This window comes from Delphinus delphis, chromosome 18 (assembly GCF_949987515.2).
Source record: "Delphinus delphis chromosome 18, mDelDel1.2, whole genome shotgun sequence".
Lineage (NCBI taxonomy): Eukaryota > Metazoa > Chordata > Mammalia > Artiodactyla > Delphinidae > Delphinus > Delphinus delphis.
Window position 1 is genome coordinate 67,705,431 of NC_082700.1, and position 18,789 is coordinate 67,724,219.

At 43.9% G+C, this 18,789-nt stretch overlaps 1 protein-coding gene and 1 pseudogene across 4 annotated transcripts in view; both read left to right on the top strand.

Annotated features, from left to right (window-relative positions):
- Nucleotides 1–18,789, top strand: part of CLYBL (citramalyl-CoA lyase) — a 266,190-nt gene that overhangs the window by 151,331 nt on the left and 96,070 nt on the right. For all 4 annotated transcript variants that reach the window (XM_059995771.1, XM_059995770.1, XM_059995772.1 and 1 more), the window contains exon 2: nucleotides 15,259–15,445. In XM_059995771.1, coding sequence (XP_059851754.1) covers nucleotides 15,259–15,445 — 187 coding nt within the window. The remainder of the gene's footprint in view (nucleotides 1–15,258; nucleotides 15,446–18,789) is intronic.
- On the top strand, nucleotides 1,609–2,523 carry LOC132413894 (CUE domain-containing protein 2 pseudogene; annotated as a pseudogene).

An 18,789-nucleotide genomic window follows, 5' to 3' on the forward strand; every position in this document is an offset into this window, starting at 1 on the left:
TATTGAATGCATGATCCGTACTGAATTTCATCAGTACATTTGTGTTTATGAAACAATAGCATGGATATAACAAGGGAAAGAGATTTGTTAACTTTAAATTTTTTTTCACTGTGGTAAAATATACATAACATACAATCTACTATTTTAACTATTTAAAGCTTATTGTTCAATGGCATTAAGTACATTCTCACTGTTGTGCAATCATCACCACCATCCATTTCCAGAACTTTTTCATCTTCCCGAACTGAAACTCTGTACCCAGTAAACGGTAATTCCCCTCCCCCTTCCCCCTCACCATTCTATAATACTTCCTGTCTCTACGAATTGACTACTCTACGTACCTCACAGAAGTGGAATCGTACAGTATTAGTCCTTGTGTGTCTGGCTTATTTCACTTCGGATAATGAGTAATTTTTGATATGGATGTTTGTTTGATTTCTCATTCTGTATGAAAAAAAGAGTTCCATTACTGGGTCACTTGTTTTTGCCCTTTGGTATTCTGATGGCCTGAGGAGGAAGAGATCTGCACTGAAACAGCATTACACAAATTTTACCAAAGTGAGCAAAAATAAGGGTTCTGCTTTTTTCTTTATTTCTGATAAATCTGTCCCTTATTTGACACTCACCTCTTTTCCTGGGGTTTCCATGGCAAGTGTAGGCCAGGAGGGAAGTCCCTCACCAGCATCCCTCCTTCTCGATGGCACCACGATGGCCGAAAGGCCGGCCCACAGCCCATGGGTCTTCCCCATCCTGTGCCCTCCTGACTCCTTCCTTTGAAGTGAATCCACAGCGGACCACAAACTGCTATCCTGTGTGTGTCTGCTTTGGACACAAAAGAGTATCTCTTCCTTTCATTACAAAATGGAGCACTTGATTAAGGTGTGATATAATTGCTTTGTGAGAGAGTTTGCCCTGAAAATGTCTTGGCTTTGCTGAAGCGGGCTGCATGCTTGTTTGTGTTTGCACCACATGCTAATCTCACGAATGGCCCTGTTCTGCCAGTGAGAGGACAAATAGCTGTTCTTTTGCTCTTGTGCCCATGGAAAGCTCCCCACTTCTCCTTGCCCTGTTGCCATAGTAACTGAAACACAGTTCTTCAAAATAGGGAAGGAATCTCTCTGGGCAGTTGGGAACTTAGCAAACTGAGAACATACGTAGGCCTCAATTATTACAGATGCTGGCGTAAATACCTAGTTATCAATAGTCGTAAGCGTGGCTGGAATTTGTAGGTGAATTTTACTGTCACTTGGGGGGTGTATAGGAAAGGATCGATGAATGGGTTCTTTATTCTAGTCCCACAGATTCTTCTATGAGCATCAGAATTGTCATACAAGGTCAGACCATGGGCCTTACAACAGAGAACTCAATTTTTCCCAATATTTCTATTCCCAGCATAGAGAGTAGGCAGTGACAGGGTGCAGTTACACTCCTCCAACTCCCTCAGAGGATTGAAGATACAGCCTCAACTAGAGGAGTCCTTTAAGAATCAAGATTTGTGCATAATCTTCTGTGAGAAATTTTTATTTTCAACCTTTATCAGCTCTTAGAGTCAAAATTGCTTTAAAAGAACTTTTAAGGGGCCATATCGCTCATTGGTGGGGCTGTGGGATGAGAGCTGCACCGTGTGGGACGACTTGCCGGCGGCGCCGATGGAGCAGAAGGGGAGAGAGCACGGAGCCGGAGAGGGTTGTCAGTGCAGCCGTCCTTACCTTTGTTCAGACGCACCTCCCAGAGGCTGACCTCAGCGGCTTGGATGAGATCATCTTCTATGTGCTCGGGGTCCTTGAGGACCTGGGCCCCTCAGGCCCATCGGAGGAGAATTTCGACATGGAGACCTTCACTGAGATGATGGAGGCCTATGTGCCTGGCTTCGCCCACATCCCAAGGGGTACAATAGGGGAAATGATGCAGAAGCTCTCAGGGCAGTTGAGTGGTGCCAGGAACAAAGAGAACCTGCAACCACAGAACTCTGAGGTCCAAGGTCAGGTATCTATCTCCCCAGAGCCTCTGCAGCAGTTCAAAGAAGAGACGATGTCTTCTCCGACTGCTGCTAGGGACACCCAAGATGAGGCATCCAGCGCTGAGGAGGAGCTGCTGCCAGGGGTGGACGTACTTCTGGAGGTGTTCCTTACCTGTTCGGTGGAGCAGGCCCAGTGGGTGTTGGCCAGAGCTCGAGGGGACTCGGAAGAAGCTGTGCAGATGCTGGTAGAGGGGAAGGAGGAGAGGCCTCCAGCCTGGGATGGCCCCAACCAGGACCTGCCCAGGCGCCTCAGAGGCCCCCAAAAGGATGAGCTGAGGTCCTTCATCCTGCAGAAGTACATGATGGTGGATAGCGCAGAGGATCAGAAGATTCACCGGCCTATGGCTCCTAAGGAGGCTCCCAAGAAGCTGATCCATTACATCAACAACCAGGTATTGAGCACCAAAGTGGATCGATTCAAAGATGTGCGAGACCCTGAGGCTGGGGAAATGAAGGCCACACACGTCAACCTCAAGCCAGCCAGAAAGTGCCGCTTCCACTGAGGCACTCGCCAGACTCTGCCTGAGCCGTCTAGACTCAGATCCCAGAGGGACACAGAAGCCCTACATCCGCACACAGGGCCCGCCCTAACTCCTGTCCCCCATCTTTCCCTACTTCCTTGCTCCACAGTGCTAACCTCCTCTTGGAGCTGCCATGGGCACAGTAGAGGTAGCCCCAGGAAAAACAAACAAACAAAAGGGCCATATCATTTCTGTGTGGCGTCCTAAATAGCAATTTATTGATGTATTATTTCAGAATGATTTGTTTTCTTATTATTTATGTTTATAAACAATTGGGAATTTAGCAAAATTTATTAGAATTTGTGGAGGCAGTTTCTAAAGGGCAAGGGCATGTAAAAGATGATTTTTTTTTTTTTTTTGGTTCAAAAACACCCCTTTAGTGGTAACTGCACTTGAATGCAGCAGAAAATATTTTAAAATAATGTTTGAGTGGAAATGTAAAGTGATACAGCCATATAGAAAGAAGTATGGTTTTCCCTCAAAAAACCATATGATCCAGCTGTTCCACTTCTGGGATATACCCAAAAGAATTGAAAGCAGGGTTTTGAAGAGATATTTTTTCATAGCAGCATCATTCACAATAGTCAAAAGGTGGAAATAATCCGTATCCATCAGTGGATGAATTGGTAAACAAAATGTGGTACGTACATGTAATGGAGTATTATTCAACCTTTAAAAAGGAAGGAGAATCTCACATATGCTACAAGATGGATGAACCTTGTGGACATTATGCTAAGTGAAGTAAGCCAGTCACAAAAGGACAAATACCGTAAGATCTCACTTACATGAGGCACCCAGGGCATTCAAATTCATAGGGACAGAAAATACAATAGAATAGTGGTTTCCAGGGGCTGGGTGGAGAGGGAATGGGCAGGTTGATGAAAAGTTCTGTGGATGGATGGTGGTGATGGTTACACAACAGTGGGGATGTATTTAATGCCACTGAATCGTATGCTTAACAATGGTTAAAATGGTAAATTTTATGTTACGTGTATTTTACCACAGTAAAAAAAAATATTTAACCAGCAGAGGTGTAAAATGATAGAATACAGATCAGCTCAAGGTGGGAAATACTGATCTTGAAGGTTTAACATGATCCATAGATTGTTTCATCATTGCTCAAATAAGGCCGTTATAAACCTTCACCCAGCGTTTCGGATCTCCAGCCCCTTTCCATGGCCACCTTCACTCACTATATCATGCCTCTTTTCCTGGAATGTCCAAAACCCTGGTGTAAAGAGTGCAAAGGGCTGTGCATAAGCACATGGCCAACTAGGCACCTTCGTGCCCCGCTGGTGGCAAAATAAGTTAGTACAACCCTTTGTGAAGACAGTCTGGGGAAGTCTGTGAAGAGCGTAACCATGATCACGCCCACTCTCCCTTTTAGCCCTCTGAGGACACAGGCTAATGGACACACGTGGCCCTCTCTCCTTAAACACTTGCCAGCCCACCGCCCATCCAGCCCTGAGTCCATCCTTTCCTTCATTCCTCTCTCGGGTCCAGTCCCTGTATGTGCTGGGCAGCATGGTGCTGAGAGCTACACATACACCCGTGTTGGGTCAGGATGGGGAGATGCAGTGCGGAGGTGTGTGGAGAGCACGCATCTAGGCATTGATATGTGTTAACTATCTAGTAAGTGATGTATAGGCATTGTCTTCATCAGGGTTCTCCAGAGAAACAGAACCAATAAGGTATGTCTGCGTGTGTGTGTGTGTGCGTGTGTGAGATATGTATAAGAGATGTAGTATAAGAACAATAAGACCCACATGATTATGGAGGCCGACAAGTCCCGAGAGCTGCACTCAGGAAGCTGGGGACCCAGGAGAGCCATTGGTGTAAGTTCCAGTCCAAAGGCTGGCAAGCTTGAGAACCAGGAAGAACCAATGTTTCAGTTCAAGTCTCAAGGCGGGAAATTCTGGAAGGCTATCAGGCAGGAGGAGTTCCTTTTTTACCCAGGGGAGTATTGGCCTACTTGGTATCTTCCACTGATTGGATGAGGCCCACCCACGTTAGGGAAGGCAGTCTCCTTTACTCAGTCTGCTGATTCATATGTTAATCTCATCCAGATGTATCTTCACAGACACACCTAGAATAATGTTTTACCAAATATCTGGGCACCTTGTGGCCTGGTCAAGTTGGCACGTAAAATTAATCATCATGGTATTATGTACTAAAATGATTTAGAATTAATTGTGCTGCCTAAATCATTATTGTAGTTAACAATTGCTTTTCAAATCAGTTTTGAATTTAAGAGTGACATTATGAAAAGTCCTGAATCAAATTCTTTTTTTTTTTTTTTTTTTTTGCGGTACGCGGGCCTCTCACTGTTGTGGCCTCTCCCATTGCGGAGCACAGGCTCCGGACGCGCAGGCTCAGCGGCCATGGCTCACGGGCCCAGCCGCTCCGCGGCATGTGGGATCTTCCCGGACCGGGGCACGAACCCGTGTCCCCTGCATCGGCAGGCGGACTCTCAACCACTGCGCCACCAGGGAAGCCCCTGAATCAAGTTCTTTTCTGCACTTGGTTAAGTCTGGACTGCCATTTAGATAATTCAAAAAAAGTATTAGGCCCAGTACATTTTTGTTTATGGAGTGATAGCGTGAATGTGACAAGTGGAACAACTTGGAAGTTCCTTGGCCTTCCCTGTTTCCATTTGAGCCCTCCAGCATATGGTGCTGGCTGAGGGTCATCCACGGGTGAGGCAAGAGCATCTCAGAGCCAAGTATCAGCGTCAAGGCTAAGATGTGGAGTCCTCAGTTAGGGTCCCTGGACTTTGTACAGCATATACCACCTGGCCTTGGCTTCAGAGAGCTCTGCTGCTTGTGAAGAGAGATCAGCTGAGGCCTCCACCCTCAGTCCTACCTGCCTTCCCAAGCCCTGGATTTGGATGTTTGCCTGGGCTCTGGAAAGCTTCTTGTCTATCTGCATTGGTTGTAACTTGGGTGGAACCCTGCACTGGGGCCCTCTGGAGCCTCAGCTGCCTGGGCCAGAGGAGAGGAGTAGAATCTGGGCAGGTAGCTTGAGGGCAGGGGAACCAGCCCAGCTGAGCATCTGCCCCCACAGGGCATGGACAGCATTGAATCACCGGGGGTGTGTGGCAAACTCAGACTTGTATGTTGGCTACTTGGGGTTTATGGCTGAGGAGCAGAAGTTTTTAAGCAGTGGGAGTGCTCCCAGGTGCTGTAGCAGCCAGTGTGATGCTGACCACCACAAGAGCCAGGCCAGGCAGCAGGATCCTGATAAGCAAACCCAGGCATCCTCCCACGGGGGGATCCATAGGGGCCTGGGAGGGAGCTGGAGCGTGCTGCATTGGCCATGTAGGTGCCCAGCCCTCGCCCCTGCGAACCTGACCTCAGGCTTAGGAGAGCAGGTCTAACTCCAGCCCCTGCTGGTGCCTGCTGGCTGCCTCACCAGAGGTGGTGCAGGTCCTCAGTGCCTGGTGCTGTGAGGCCCTGGGAAAGGGTACCTCTTACTTAAGATGGGAGGAGAGGGAGACCCGGAGGAGAATCCACTTCAGCCCCCTGAGAACAGGGCTAGGTTCCCTCTCACTGAATATGACAGAAGTTCTCCTAATGCCAAGTTCCTGTAGCCCTTGCTTCCTAGGGAGGCGGCTGTGTGACCCCACATGGTGGTTCCCAGGACACGGGAAGCACTTGGTCTTCAGTGGCCGATCCATAGCCCAAGCCCCCTGTGCTCCCCACTCCATGTGGTCATGTTCTACCCACCTCTGCACGGACTCTGGCCCCTCAGTGCCTCAGCCACCTGACAAGGGCTGAGTGGTCACCGCCTGAGAATTGCAGGGACTTCGTTTATCTTTGTGCTTTTCCCAAGGATCTGACCCCCTAGTGATCACTTGTTACCTAGTGAAAACTAGAATCAGATCTGGGGTTGAAAGCAGCATCTAGCCAACACGCCCTGGTTCCTGACCTGTGTGTGCTGACATAAAATCCTCCCTTCCCCAACTTACCAATGTATATATTTTTAAAATTTTATTTATTTTTGGCTGCATTGGATCTTTGTTGCTGCGCACGGGCTTTCTCTAGTTGCAGCGAGCGGGGGCTACTCTTTGTCGCGGTGCGCGGGCTTCTCACTGCGGTGGCTTCTCTTGTTGCGGAGCACGGGCTCTAGGCGTGTGGGCTTCAATAGTTGTGGCACGTGGGCGCAGTAGTTGTGGCTCGCAGGCTCTAGAGCTCAGGCTCAGTAGTTGTGGCGCACGGGCTTAGTTGCTCCACGGCATGTGGGGTCTTCCGGGACCAGGGATCGAACCCGTGTCCCCTGCATTGGCAGGTGGATTCTTAACCACTGTGCCACCATGGAAGTCCCTCACCAATGTATTTTGAAAAGCCTGTCAGATTTTCTAACAAGAACTAAATATGAGTTAATGTTAAAACCCAATTGCTGGGCTTCCCTGGTGGCGTAGTGGTTGAGAGTCCACCTGCCGATGCAGGGGACATGGGTTCGTGCCCCAGTCCGGGAAGATCCCACATGCCGCGGAGCGGCTGGGCCTGTGAGCCAGGGCCGCTGAGCCTACGCGTCCGGAGCCTGTGCTCCGCAACGGGAGAGACCACAACGGTGAGAGGCCCGTGTAACGCAAAAAAAAAAAACCCAATTGCTATTTTTAAAACTCCAATTACTATATAAACACATTTCACCTAAACAAAAGTAGATTTGTTAAGTAAGCCAACCGTGAGTTGGGTCAGCATTTGTAAAAGTGTCTGATATACAGGGCTTTTCCTGGAATATGAATTCATTAGAACTTCAAAAGCAAAACAGCATGAGGTTGGACACTTTACTGGAGCACTGGAGAGTTCTCAGCCAACGAGAGGCTAGATGGATTGATACTTGTTAAATTGGGATTCTGTTTGTACTGCCTTCAATTTAGTCCTTTCTCAGGATTTGGTGGTTCCCCTTCAAATCTAGTTTGTTGACTGTTTTAATCATAAAAGATTTTGTCAAATGCTTTTTTCTACATCTACTGAGATGATCATGTGGTTTTTGTGAAAGCTGTAAATTTAAGTTACACTGGCTCCACCTAAGGGGAAATGTGACTTTTTGGAAAATACATAAATGGGTAAGATTCAGCAGTGTAATACCCGAATCTGAGGCACCAGTACTGGCTTCAGCAAAACTCCTCTGATGCAACTATTTTGTTACCTCAGGGCTCACTGGTCATGAGAAACTAAGTTGGGGAAGGGTAGAGCATTTTCTAGCCCTGGAGCTATTGGGTTGGCCAAAAAGTTTGTTTGGGTTTCTCCGTAACATCTTACGAAAAACCTGAACTAACTTTTTGGCTAACCCAATATATCCCTCACTGCAGAAGACAAATAGAAAGTTCCTAAAGAGTGGGAGCCAGGCAGAATATTCCCCAGTTTCATCACTCATGCTTTCCCCCCACAAGCTTCTCTCAGCATCTGACGAGCTTAGTCCCTGCTACTGGCAGGGACTTCCTTTATTTCACATGCCCTGTCCTTGCTCACTCTGCCTCCTGGGAGCTTGAGGTTTGGACCCTCAAGCAGTTGGAAATTAGCAGACTTCCTTCTATTCACTATGGACTTGTTCTAAGAATCTAGTTTGAACTGCAGGCTCAGCAAGGACTTCTTGGTGATCACCCTCTCCCCGGCCCCCCACTTCCAAACCCTGCCATGATGGCTACTGATTCAGTGGGTGGGCATGTACAGCATCATGGTTTCCAAGCAAGGAAAACTGCCATTCCTCTCAAAGTTATCATTCCCAGTCACTTCATTAGTGGGAAGTTGCATAATTGGTACCCAGCTCCCCTGCCTAAATATGGTAGGATTACGTGCTGGCAACTTTTAAAGTCCAGCAATCCCAGATCCTTTCTAGGACCAGTAAGACACTTTGGTGGTACTTTGAAACCATGGTGCTGAGGTTCTCATCCTTGGCTGCACCTTGGAGTCTCCCTTGAAGCTTTAAAGAAACACTGTTGCCTGCGACTCACCACAAGGCTCTGATTTAATTGGGCTGGAGTGTGGCCTGAGGTTTTTTTCTTTTTCTAAGTTCTCCAGGTGATTGTAATGTGCAGCCAAAGTAGAGACCTCTGTACTAGCTATCAGCTAAGTAAAGAAACCACTAGCTTGGATGAGAAGTCACATATCAAATGGCAGATCCTCAAATGGACATTAGCTTAATTATTGCTGCTATGTCAAATATTGTTAGCAGTTTGTCATTTTTTTATCAGAAAGACTTTTCCTTAAACATGGATTTTTTCCCCAAGTTTGCTGCATTTTTAGTTACGACTTTATTATTACTTTCGTATCATCTACTTGTATATAATAGTAACATATGACTCACTTAAGAGAAGTTTTCGTTGGAGCAAAATTTCCTGCATTAGGGCAATGGCTACACATTGGGATCATCTAGTACAGTGGTCCTTCAACTTGGCTATACATCTGAATCACCTAGGGGGCTTTTAAGTTCCAGAGCCTCAGCCTTGCCCCAGGCCAATGACTTCAGAATTTCTGTGACTGAGCTTTAGCGTCAGCATATTTGAAAGCTCCCCAGGTGATTCCACTATGCCCCGGAGTTTGAGTCAGCCTAGAACAGCATTCTCAAACTTTCATGAGATAAGCGTCCCCTGGAGATTTGTTAATATGCAGCTTCTGATTCAGTGGGAGCCTTAGACTCTGCATTTCTAACAACTTCCCACATGGTGATGGTAGTTGCTCCCATGAGACATGGGAGAGTCTCACATGAGAACAGATAAGAGACCAGCATAGCTGGTCTATAGCAACACCTCACTTAAGTGGCAAGAACCTAGAGAGCTAAAAAAAAAGAAAAAAAATTATATACTGAGCCTGGGCCCTATTGCCAGTGAATTTAATTTGATTGCGCTGGGTGGGGTCCAGAATTGACAAGTTTTTAAAGCTCCCCAGGTGGTGGTGATATTGAATCCCAGGTGGAGAACCCCAGCAGTATTAGGGACTAGCTCTGCCTCTTGTGGTATAAATGGTTAATAAATGGTATCAGGTGGAGGAGGAAAGGGAGAAGACCCAAACAAGGCCAGTAGGGACCCCCCTCCAGCCAGAAGAACCCCTGGACCTGCCAAGGGATGTCTTATCTAAAAAAATTCCCTCTGTAGAGAGAACTCACCATAAGGCTACCAGATTTTTTTCAACTCATCTTACGCCCCTGTTTTGCATATTGTTTGAATATATTTACATGTTGACTATCAAGAGGCCCTAACTCCAAATATGTAAGATAAAATAAAATAAGTTAGATCTTGCACCTACTGCAATTGTATTCATACGCAGTAGTCAGTGCTGAACACAACTCAAGTAGGGAACAGATTTTGAAACAGCCGGAGATGGGGGAAGGAGAGGACACGCCAGCAGTACAGGAGGAGGGAGGTTTGGGGAAGCCACGACGGGCTCCTGCCATCTGCCCAGTGACAGCCCCCTCTGGGACCTCAGAGTCTGCAACAGGACCTGAAGCCCAAACCCCCTCTACACCTTTCTCTTCCTTATTATTCCAAACAGTCTTGCTGCCTTTGATCTTTCTCCCTGAAGCTTCATTCTGTACAGACCTTTAGCCTTCCTGAGCTGCTTGCAGGCCATCCTCTGGGTGTTCCTCCCTGGACCTTCTGGACTTGACCTGTATCTTTTGGGCCGCCTCCCTGCAGTGCTCAGCACAGTGCCGGTCAGTGCAATCTCATGCAGTTGGTTGTACGGGGTGTGCCCTGATCAGGGTGCCTACAGAAGCCACGCGTGGGGCTGAGCTTCAGCTCTCCTCTACGCATCAAAGTTGCCGCCTCAGGAGCAGGCGGCACCTCTTTGCCCTTCCACCTGCTGGCAGGCTCGAGGGGACACCTTTTTCTAATTTGCACAAAGGGACCTGCCAGGTGTGCTAGTGGAGACCCTGCGCAGGTCACCCAGTGCATGCTTCCTCAGTACTCACTGAATGTATGAACAAGAGAACAAAGTGGAGGCAGTGAGGATAAATAAGAGGTTTCCACAGTCATCTCAGTAAAGGTGAACGAGGCCCCAAACTAGGACGTCATCTGTATTTACAGGAAGGAGGAGATAAACAAAGGAGAAGCAACAGGCCATGGGTTGGGTTAAAGCTTCCAGGATGGCAAAGGAGAGAGGGAATAAAAATGACCTCCTACCTGTAATCACCACTAAAACTTGACTCTTGCCCAAGAAGTATAAGGATAGTGTGGTTGCAGATCAGTCTTACATACCCACTTCTGGACAGCTGGCGTTGGTTGGGTAACGAGGTAACAGGAATTCTGTGCTCTTGTCTGCAAGACCCTGTGGTAAGCAACGTGGGGGAGACGTAAGACTTCCCCTCCCTCGGTTGCTTGTGATCTAGTTGAGGGCACTTGTGTCCAACAAGATTCCTGATGCTGGTCTACACGGACCAGCATCGCATGTGGGTGACAGGTGTCAGATGATCATAGTAGCTATGGACGTACATACTGCTTTACTGCCTGTGGTGAGCTCTCCCCTGTATGAGACAGCTATTATGTTGCTTCTCACCTAAGAGGAAGTTGACATTTCTTGCTTGCTTCTCACCCCATCTTCTGACTGCCAGTCACAATATTGGCATGAACCACATAAAATTAGCATTTTTGTAGGCCAAAATGGTTAGATGTCAGCAATTTCATATAGGTGGTTCTTATTCTCTCCACTATATTATGCTGCCACTTGAGACCTTTCAAGTGATTTTATTGGTTTGTTTTAAGCCTATTATAAAAGGATTTTTTTTAAAAAGAGTGATGCTTCTTCTGGTAAATGTGCAAAATAGGAAAAAACTGTGCAGAAGCAGAAAAATCTTTTATTTGTTTATTTATTTTTGGCTGCGTTGGGTCTTTGTTGCTGTGCATGGGCTTCTCAATGCGGTAGCTTCTCTTGTTGCAGAGCACAGGCTCTAGGCACGTGGGCTTCAGTAGTTGTGGCTTGTGGGCTCTAGAGCGCAGTCTCAGTAGTTGTGGTGCATGGGCTTAGTTGCTCCGCAGCATGTGGGATCTTCCCAGACCAGGGCTCAAGCCTGTGTCCCCTGCGTTGGCAGGCAGATTCTTAACCACTGCTGCACCAGGGAAGTCCCTGGAAGCAGAAAAGTCTTAATCCCAAATTCTAAAATTCAGAGGCATCCCTAATCACATTTTGATGTATTTCCTTCCAGATATTTTTCTTTGTATTTTTTATAAAGTTGAGATGTTACTGCATATGTAATGTTATATCCTCTGTTTAAAAATAACAATCTTCACTTCACATTAAATATTTTTATAAACACAATTTTTAATGATGGCATAATATTCCATTGAATGTAGGTACTGTAATTTATCCTACTGTTGGACCTAAAGGTTGTTTTCAGTTCTTAATATTATATATACGTAGTTTTATTCCTGTTCATTTTCTTGAGATAGATTCCTGTCTTAATCCATTTGGGCTGCTACTGTAACAGAATAGCATAGACTGGGTGGCTTATAAACAACAGAAATTTATTTCTCACAGTTCTGGAGGCTGGGGAGTCCAAGATCAATGCTCTGGAAGATTCAGTGTCTGATAATAATGTACTTCCTGGTTCATAAATGTCAGCCTTTTCACTGAGTCCTCCCATGGCAGAAGGGGCTAGGGAGCTCTCTAGTGTCTCTTTTTTTAATTTTTTTTGCGGTACGTGGGCCTCTCACTGTTGCGGCCTCTCCCGTTGCGGAGCGCAGGCTCAGCAGCCATGGCTCACGGGCCCAGCCACTCCTCAGCATGTGGGATCTTCCCGGACTGGGGCACGAACCCACGTCCCCTGCATTGGCAGGAGGACTCCCAACCACTGCTCCACCAGGGAAGCCCTCTGGTGTCTCTTTTATAAGGGCATTATTCTCCTAGGTTCTGCCCTCGTGACTTAGTCACCTCCCAGATGCCCCACCTCCAAATACCATCATACTGGGGATTATGTTTCAACATATGAATTTTGGGGAGTACACATTTAATCTATAGCAGTTCCCAAAAGGAATGGGGTCAAATTACTTGAAATTACTGGGTCAAAAAGCAGGAAACTTTTTTAAGTGTCTTGATTTGTAGCATCCATTGGCTTTCCAGAATGCATGTGCCCCTTGATTAACTTTAGCCATGATGGCAGAGCCAGTCCTTTGCTGCTTCTGGTTTGGTTACCAGTGATAAATGCTGTTTTTAAAGATGAGAAAGTCTAAAGATGAATGGTCAAAAAAGACTCCGCAGTTAGGTGGACATTGAACTAAGCTAGAAAGATCTGTAAGTTTCAAATAAACCTTGAAGCTAGAAAGATCTGTAAGTTTCAAATAAACCTAGGGGAAATACTTTTCGAGCAGAAGCAAAGGTACAATGGAAACAATACAGCATATGTGGACAGTCATAATCTAATTTTCCCAGGGTAGATAGTTGCAACATGGGAATAGTGGGATATAAATTGAGAAAAGGGCTCTCAGCTGAGACTACATTACCTACATTCAATGTAGGTAGATATCTACCTATCCTGTAGATAATGGGGAGCTGTTGACAATTTTTGAGCAGGGGATTATAAGAGGAAAATAATGTTTCAGTGATTATAGGAGACTTTATCTGGGAAGCCAGAAACATCTTTACGAGTGGCAGAAGATTTTTTAAATGATCATCTGTTTTAGAAAATTACACATCATATATAAACATCCTAGGAATGATTTGCTCTAGTGCTTAGCATGTGACAGTGGTATGACCTGTCAGCCATGTCTGAGTGGCTCAGGCTTTGAGATTCAGGTGGTGTGGCTTGGAGATCACAGTGGCTGGATCCAAATTGGCAGTCAGAAGCTATTTCGCATGGAGGAAATCTCCATGAGAATTTTCATGAAATGAAGGTCTCTTTGGCTTTTACATGTGCAGTTACAGCAAATCCTCATGAGGAGTGATTTTGCCTTAAGCATTTCTTGGTAAATAAAAATTTCATCTCTTTTAATTGCATTTTTACGATTTTAAAGGAAATGCATATGTTGCAAATTCTGGTTTCCAGTACGAATAAGTAAAATGTGGTTGTTGCTATTACATCATTATATTTTCTCTTTTTTAAGATAAATCAGATATTTTTAATCAGTATAAAACGATGACAGATACTTTGGGAATTCTCAATTATCTGTCCATACTATATTTAATATCAATATTAGATAAATGTCTTGTAATATATGTACACTTTTAAAACCCATCTATATGTCACCATATCTCACATAGCACAATGCTTATGTTATGGAAAAATAAGACTTCGACTCACGTTTTAGATTTAATTAAGGTTAGTTTCAAGAAAGAATGAGGGGGCCCTTAACAAAATTGATAGGCCACCAAAAAGACGCTGATTTTTTCTTGAGATACATTGTCACAAGACACACTGATCATGGCAAAATGTTAACAACTGTGTAAAATATTTGATGGCATTAACGTAGGATAACTACTAAATGTCAAGAGCTTTCATGAAGAATACAGCTGGCATATTTTTGAAAGGATGGTGCTGTTTACCCCGGGGGAGTAGAACAGTAGGGTGTTATCCAGTTTGCTGGGGCTTTCACCTTTCTTTAACTGGGATTTTCATGACGTACAGCTCCATCTGTTATGGACAGGGCTGGTTTCATGGATGTGTGACCTGCACAGTCACGGATGGCCCTATGCTTAGAAGGGTCTGGTGCTTTGTGTGATGTTCTTCTGTTGCCATCTTGAAATTCCCTATAAATTTTGAACAAGGGCTCTGCACTTTTATTTTGCACAGGTGATTCAAATTATGTAACTGGTGTTGATTGTGAAAGCTGATTTCATCTTCCTTTGCCATGTGTTATGGGCTAAAACATGGTTTTCACGGGACCAAACTATGGACCAGGTTAGAGGAGAGGGCTGCGGTGGGCCAAGGGAGCTTCTGGCCAACTCCTCTTATTTCCACAGGAGGCTAAACTTAGTACAATAGGAGAAGCGGGGAGAGAGCAGAGTTTACGAGCAGGCAGGGCTACTGACAGCTAGAGTTTCTCCATTAAGAACAGCAGCAGTGGCTGCCATTCCCGCTACACCCACCTACCACCTCGAGCTGATAACCCCCAGGCTCCGGCTGAGCGCTTCATGTGCATTATTTCCTTTAACTTAATTTTCTCAGCAACCTGCAACATGAGTATTATTTTTACAGATGAAGAATCTGAAGTTTCCAGCAATCAAGTTGCCCATAATTACAGAGCTAATAATGGTCTTTGCTGACTTAAGAAGTAGCCAGCCAGCCTTGTCTGTTGTTAAAATTGAACTTGAATCACTTATTTGTCTACTTAAAAAGATTCATTGTCAGGGAGAGAGCCATAGACTTTGTTTACATAGATTGTTCATTTTCTACTTTTTACTTTCATATAATTGTAGATAGTATTGTTCTTTAGGACCTTTTAGATGTAAATTTCTTTACTTTTTTCTCCATGGATGCTATCTGGACAGCATACTAATGCTGGAAGTGTTTTTCCAAGAAGAGATAGCTACACCTTCCTTCTTTTCTCAGAAGATTGTGTCAGTAAACAGTATTATATATTTTTTAAACCTCAGCCAAAATGACATTCTGTTGCTTGATTATTTCTGTTATTATTGTTTTCCTAGTTGTTATGTGTGATTATGTTCTGCCCTAAGTTAAAAAAATTATCCATGTTTTCTATTTTAATTTTGTATTAAAATAAGGTTTTTCAAAAATTTGTAAGTGAATTCTATTCTTGACTCATTCTAATTATGTCTTCTGCAGGAAAGCATCTCTGGCAGCTGATGTGTCCAGGCTTGGGTACAGTTCCTCACCCAATCACAAATACATTCCGCGAAGGGCCGTGCTCTATGTTCCTGGAAATGATGAAAAGAAGATTAAGAAGATTCCCTCTCTGAATGTGGATTGTGCAGTACTCGACTGTGAGGATGGTGTGGCTGTGAACAAAAAGGTAATGGCATGATTTTTCCTTATGATGGAAAAAAGAAATGAATTGAAATTTGGTGCTCTCCTGGTAGCACTGCTCACTATTTGGAAAGAGTCTACTGTACTCACCTTTTTCTGATTATCGATGTGTTCTTGACCAGCCCTTGTGTGGGTTCTGAGTATGTATGTTTCTTTTCTCCAAGAGACAGGAAGAATCCAGCCAAGATATATTTAAAATCATGGCCTTCAGTATATGTGACTATGTGTGTGTATAGATAAAGAGATACACACTTTAAAAAAAAAGAGATAGACACTCAATCCATTTTGGCTGTGATATTTGCTGGTTTGAGTAAATGACTTAATCCTAGAATTGTGGTGTAAATTTTTCAGACCAGTAAGATGGAATTAGGAATTTATCTCTTTTTTTTACTGCCAGATATATTGTGTAGTGGCCTTATCTCTTCTGGGACAAGTGCCAATAAAAGAAAAGATAGACGTCAATGGATGAGTCACCATTTTCCCTCCTTAATTAAAGAGAAACTACACGCAGAACCTTAAGGTTACAGCTTTTGGCTGATTTTCTCATGGCCTGATCAGAGAAATGAGTTGCAGAAAATACCCAATTTGTAAATAGGTACAAAAGGTTCTTACTGGCTGGTAGCATAGTGGGTGCTTTTTGTTTCATTTTGATTTGCCTAACTTCTTTTTCTAGGTTTTTATAATGAACAAAGATTTGTTCAATAATTGGGTGAAATACATAAATTATTTTAACAATAACTGATGTTTGCATGGAACTTTTAAAATTAAACACATGCTTTCCCTCAACCTTCATCTATCCAGTCCCTAGACAATGAGGTTGGCCTGGGAATGGATTGTGGGGCTGGTGGCACAGAAGGAGCTGGCCATCTGGATTTGTATCTATTTGGATAGTTTCTTTTCCTAGGTGACCTGAAATAGCGTGGTTGTCCTATACAACTTTCTTGATTAATTGCTTTCCTTAGAGATTCTAGCAAACAAATATTTGCCTTATTTTTTTAAGTTAATTTACAGCATCTTTCTAATGGTCAAAGCAAGGCTTTACAAGTGTTTGGGAAAGGATTAGAATAAACATGTGGAATTTAAAGCGTCTACTCAATATCTTTGGCATGCACCAAGGAAAATGCAATTAATCTTCTTTCTCGCAGAGATTAAGGTAAATAGGGCTTTTCTTGAAGGACATAATATGATTCCAGTATGCTCCCTTCCGAAACTCATGTAGTGCACTCTAAGATTAGATACTAAGTTGTAATTCTAGTTCTGTGTGACCCAGGGCAATTCACTTTACTTCTTTGCCTCAATTTTTTATCTGTACTGTGGGATGACAAAATCTTCTTTTGTCAGGGATAGGGATTATTACAAGGAATAAGCTTGATAAAATGCCTGGGAGTAGCTTGATTTCCTATAGGAAATAGATTAGATAAGTCCTGTGGTAATCATGATTAGAGGGGAATTTACTTTAGCTTGTAGCACAGTGAGCCATTAGGTGCCCTGATAAACTTCTAACTGTATTTCTTCACAAACCTTGAGGCTATCTTCCTATTCCCACCTGAGGATGTTTCCTGCTACCCAGATGAGTTCGAAGTATGGTTCATTCCTACCTCATATTTCCTGTTTATCTGTGTTCTGAAGCCCATCCTTAAACCCGGAGCCACTACTGAGGAGGAACCTAAGGAGGGGCAGGGGAGAGAAAAGTTTATGATGGGCAAGTTGTGCCCGCCATCTTGGCATCTATGTCCAGACAGTCAGAGCGCTGCAGTTCTCTCTCTCTTTTTTTAAGTTAATTTCTTTATTTATTTTTATTTATTTATTTATTTGGCTGCGTCAGGTCGTAGTTGTGGCACACGAGATCTTTCATTGCAATGCGTGGGCTCCTCTCTAGTTGTGGTGCACGAGCTCTGTAGTTTGCGGCACGCGAGCTCAATAGTTGTGGCACGTGGGCTTAGTTGCCCCATGGCATGTGGGATCTTAGTTCCCCGACCAGGGGTCGAACCGGCGTCCCCTGCATTGCAAGATGGATTCTTAACCACTGCGTTAATTGCCAGACACACTGTTTTATATATGCTGAACTTGGAGTCAACCAAATTTCCCTTTCTTGTCCACAGAGAGTTCTGGCAAGCCAGGCTAGTACTTATAAAACACTTTTTCCCCTAATTTTTTCTCATATATTTCATTTCATAGCCCTAGCCTGTCAATGTCTTTTTGGATTTTGATTTCATCATTCAACATTTATACCATCTGAGAATTTGATCAGCACACTAGAAAAATTTAACAAGTTTCTGATAGAAATGTTGAAGAGAAAAAAAAAAAAAAGAAATGTTGAAGAGGTTGGAGCCAAGTGCTGTGCAAGCATGCCACTAGAAACTTCTGTTCGAGTTCATTTAACAAACATTTATATAATGGTGACTAAATGCCAGGCACTGTTCTAAGGGCTTTAATTTGTATAACAACCAAGTAAGTAGTACTCCTTCTACAGATAAGGAAACAAGCATGGAGAGGTCAAGTTCATGAGCAATTCTGTGAATATGGTTATTCAGTCACCTAGCTCTCCTAAAATCCAGTCTTTTCATAAGAATAGTATAAGAGATTTTATTTAATGCCATTTCAAAATGAAGACACCTTCCTGATTTACATGGCCTAGCAATACCTTCTCTCTCCACGTACTCCACCTTGCCAGAAAAATGAGGTTAGTTAGATGAGACTTGATCTTGAAGAACCCTAGTCAGTACTACCTAGTTGTTACCACCTTTGCTTTGAAGTGCTAGAGAGACGAAAATGGTAATAGCTACCATCTACCGAGAGTTTTCTGTGTAAGAGGTGCTATAATAAATGCTTTAACTATTTCATTTACTCCTTATAGCAAAGTTTTGTCCAGGATCCAGGGTCATTAAATGGCAGATTTGAACCTCTTAGAATTTTTGCCAGGAATCAGCCTCAAGTTTACTGCTGGCATATTCCATACATAACTCACCTTTTCCTCCTTTCTCAGAAAGTTAGTGCCTTGGCTTCTCTTTATCTTTTGTCACCTTTGTATACTCCGTAGTTTCTCAAAGATTACGGACAGGAGTGCTGGGTTCACATTTGCAGATTCTTTCAGTGTCTTGGGATTTTAATGGGACTTCAATTCATTTGAAATGTCCAGATAAGTCTGAAACTTCTCACATAGCTCATATTATTTTTCCTTTCTTAAAGTCACCTCTTAATCATATTTTTGTTTGAATATTATTCCTCTTGATGGAGGAGATAGAATAGAGACCATTTTCAGTGAGTTTATTTCTTACCGTGTTAAAACTGTCATTTCAAATGATCTAGTTATGGTTTTGCTAAACTAAA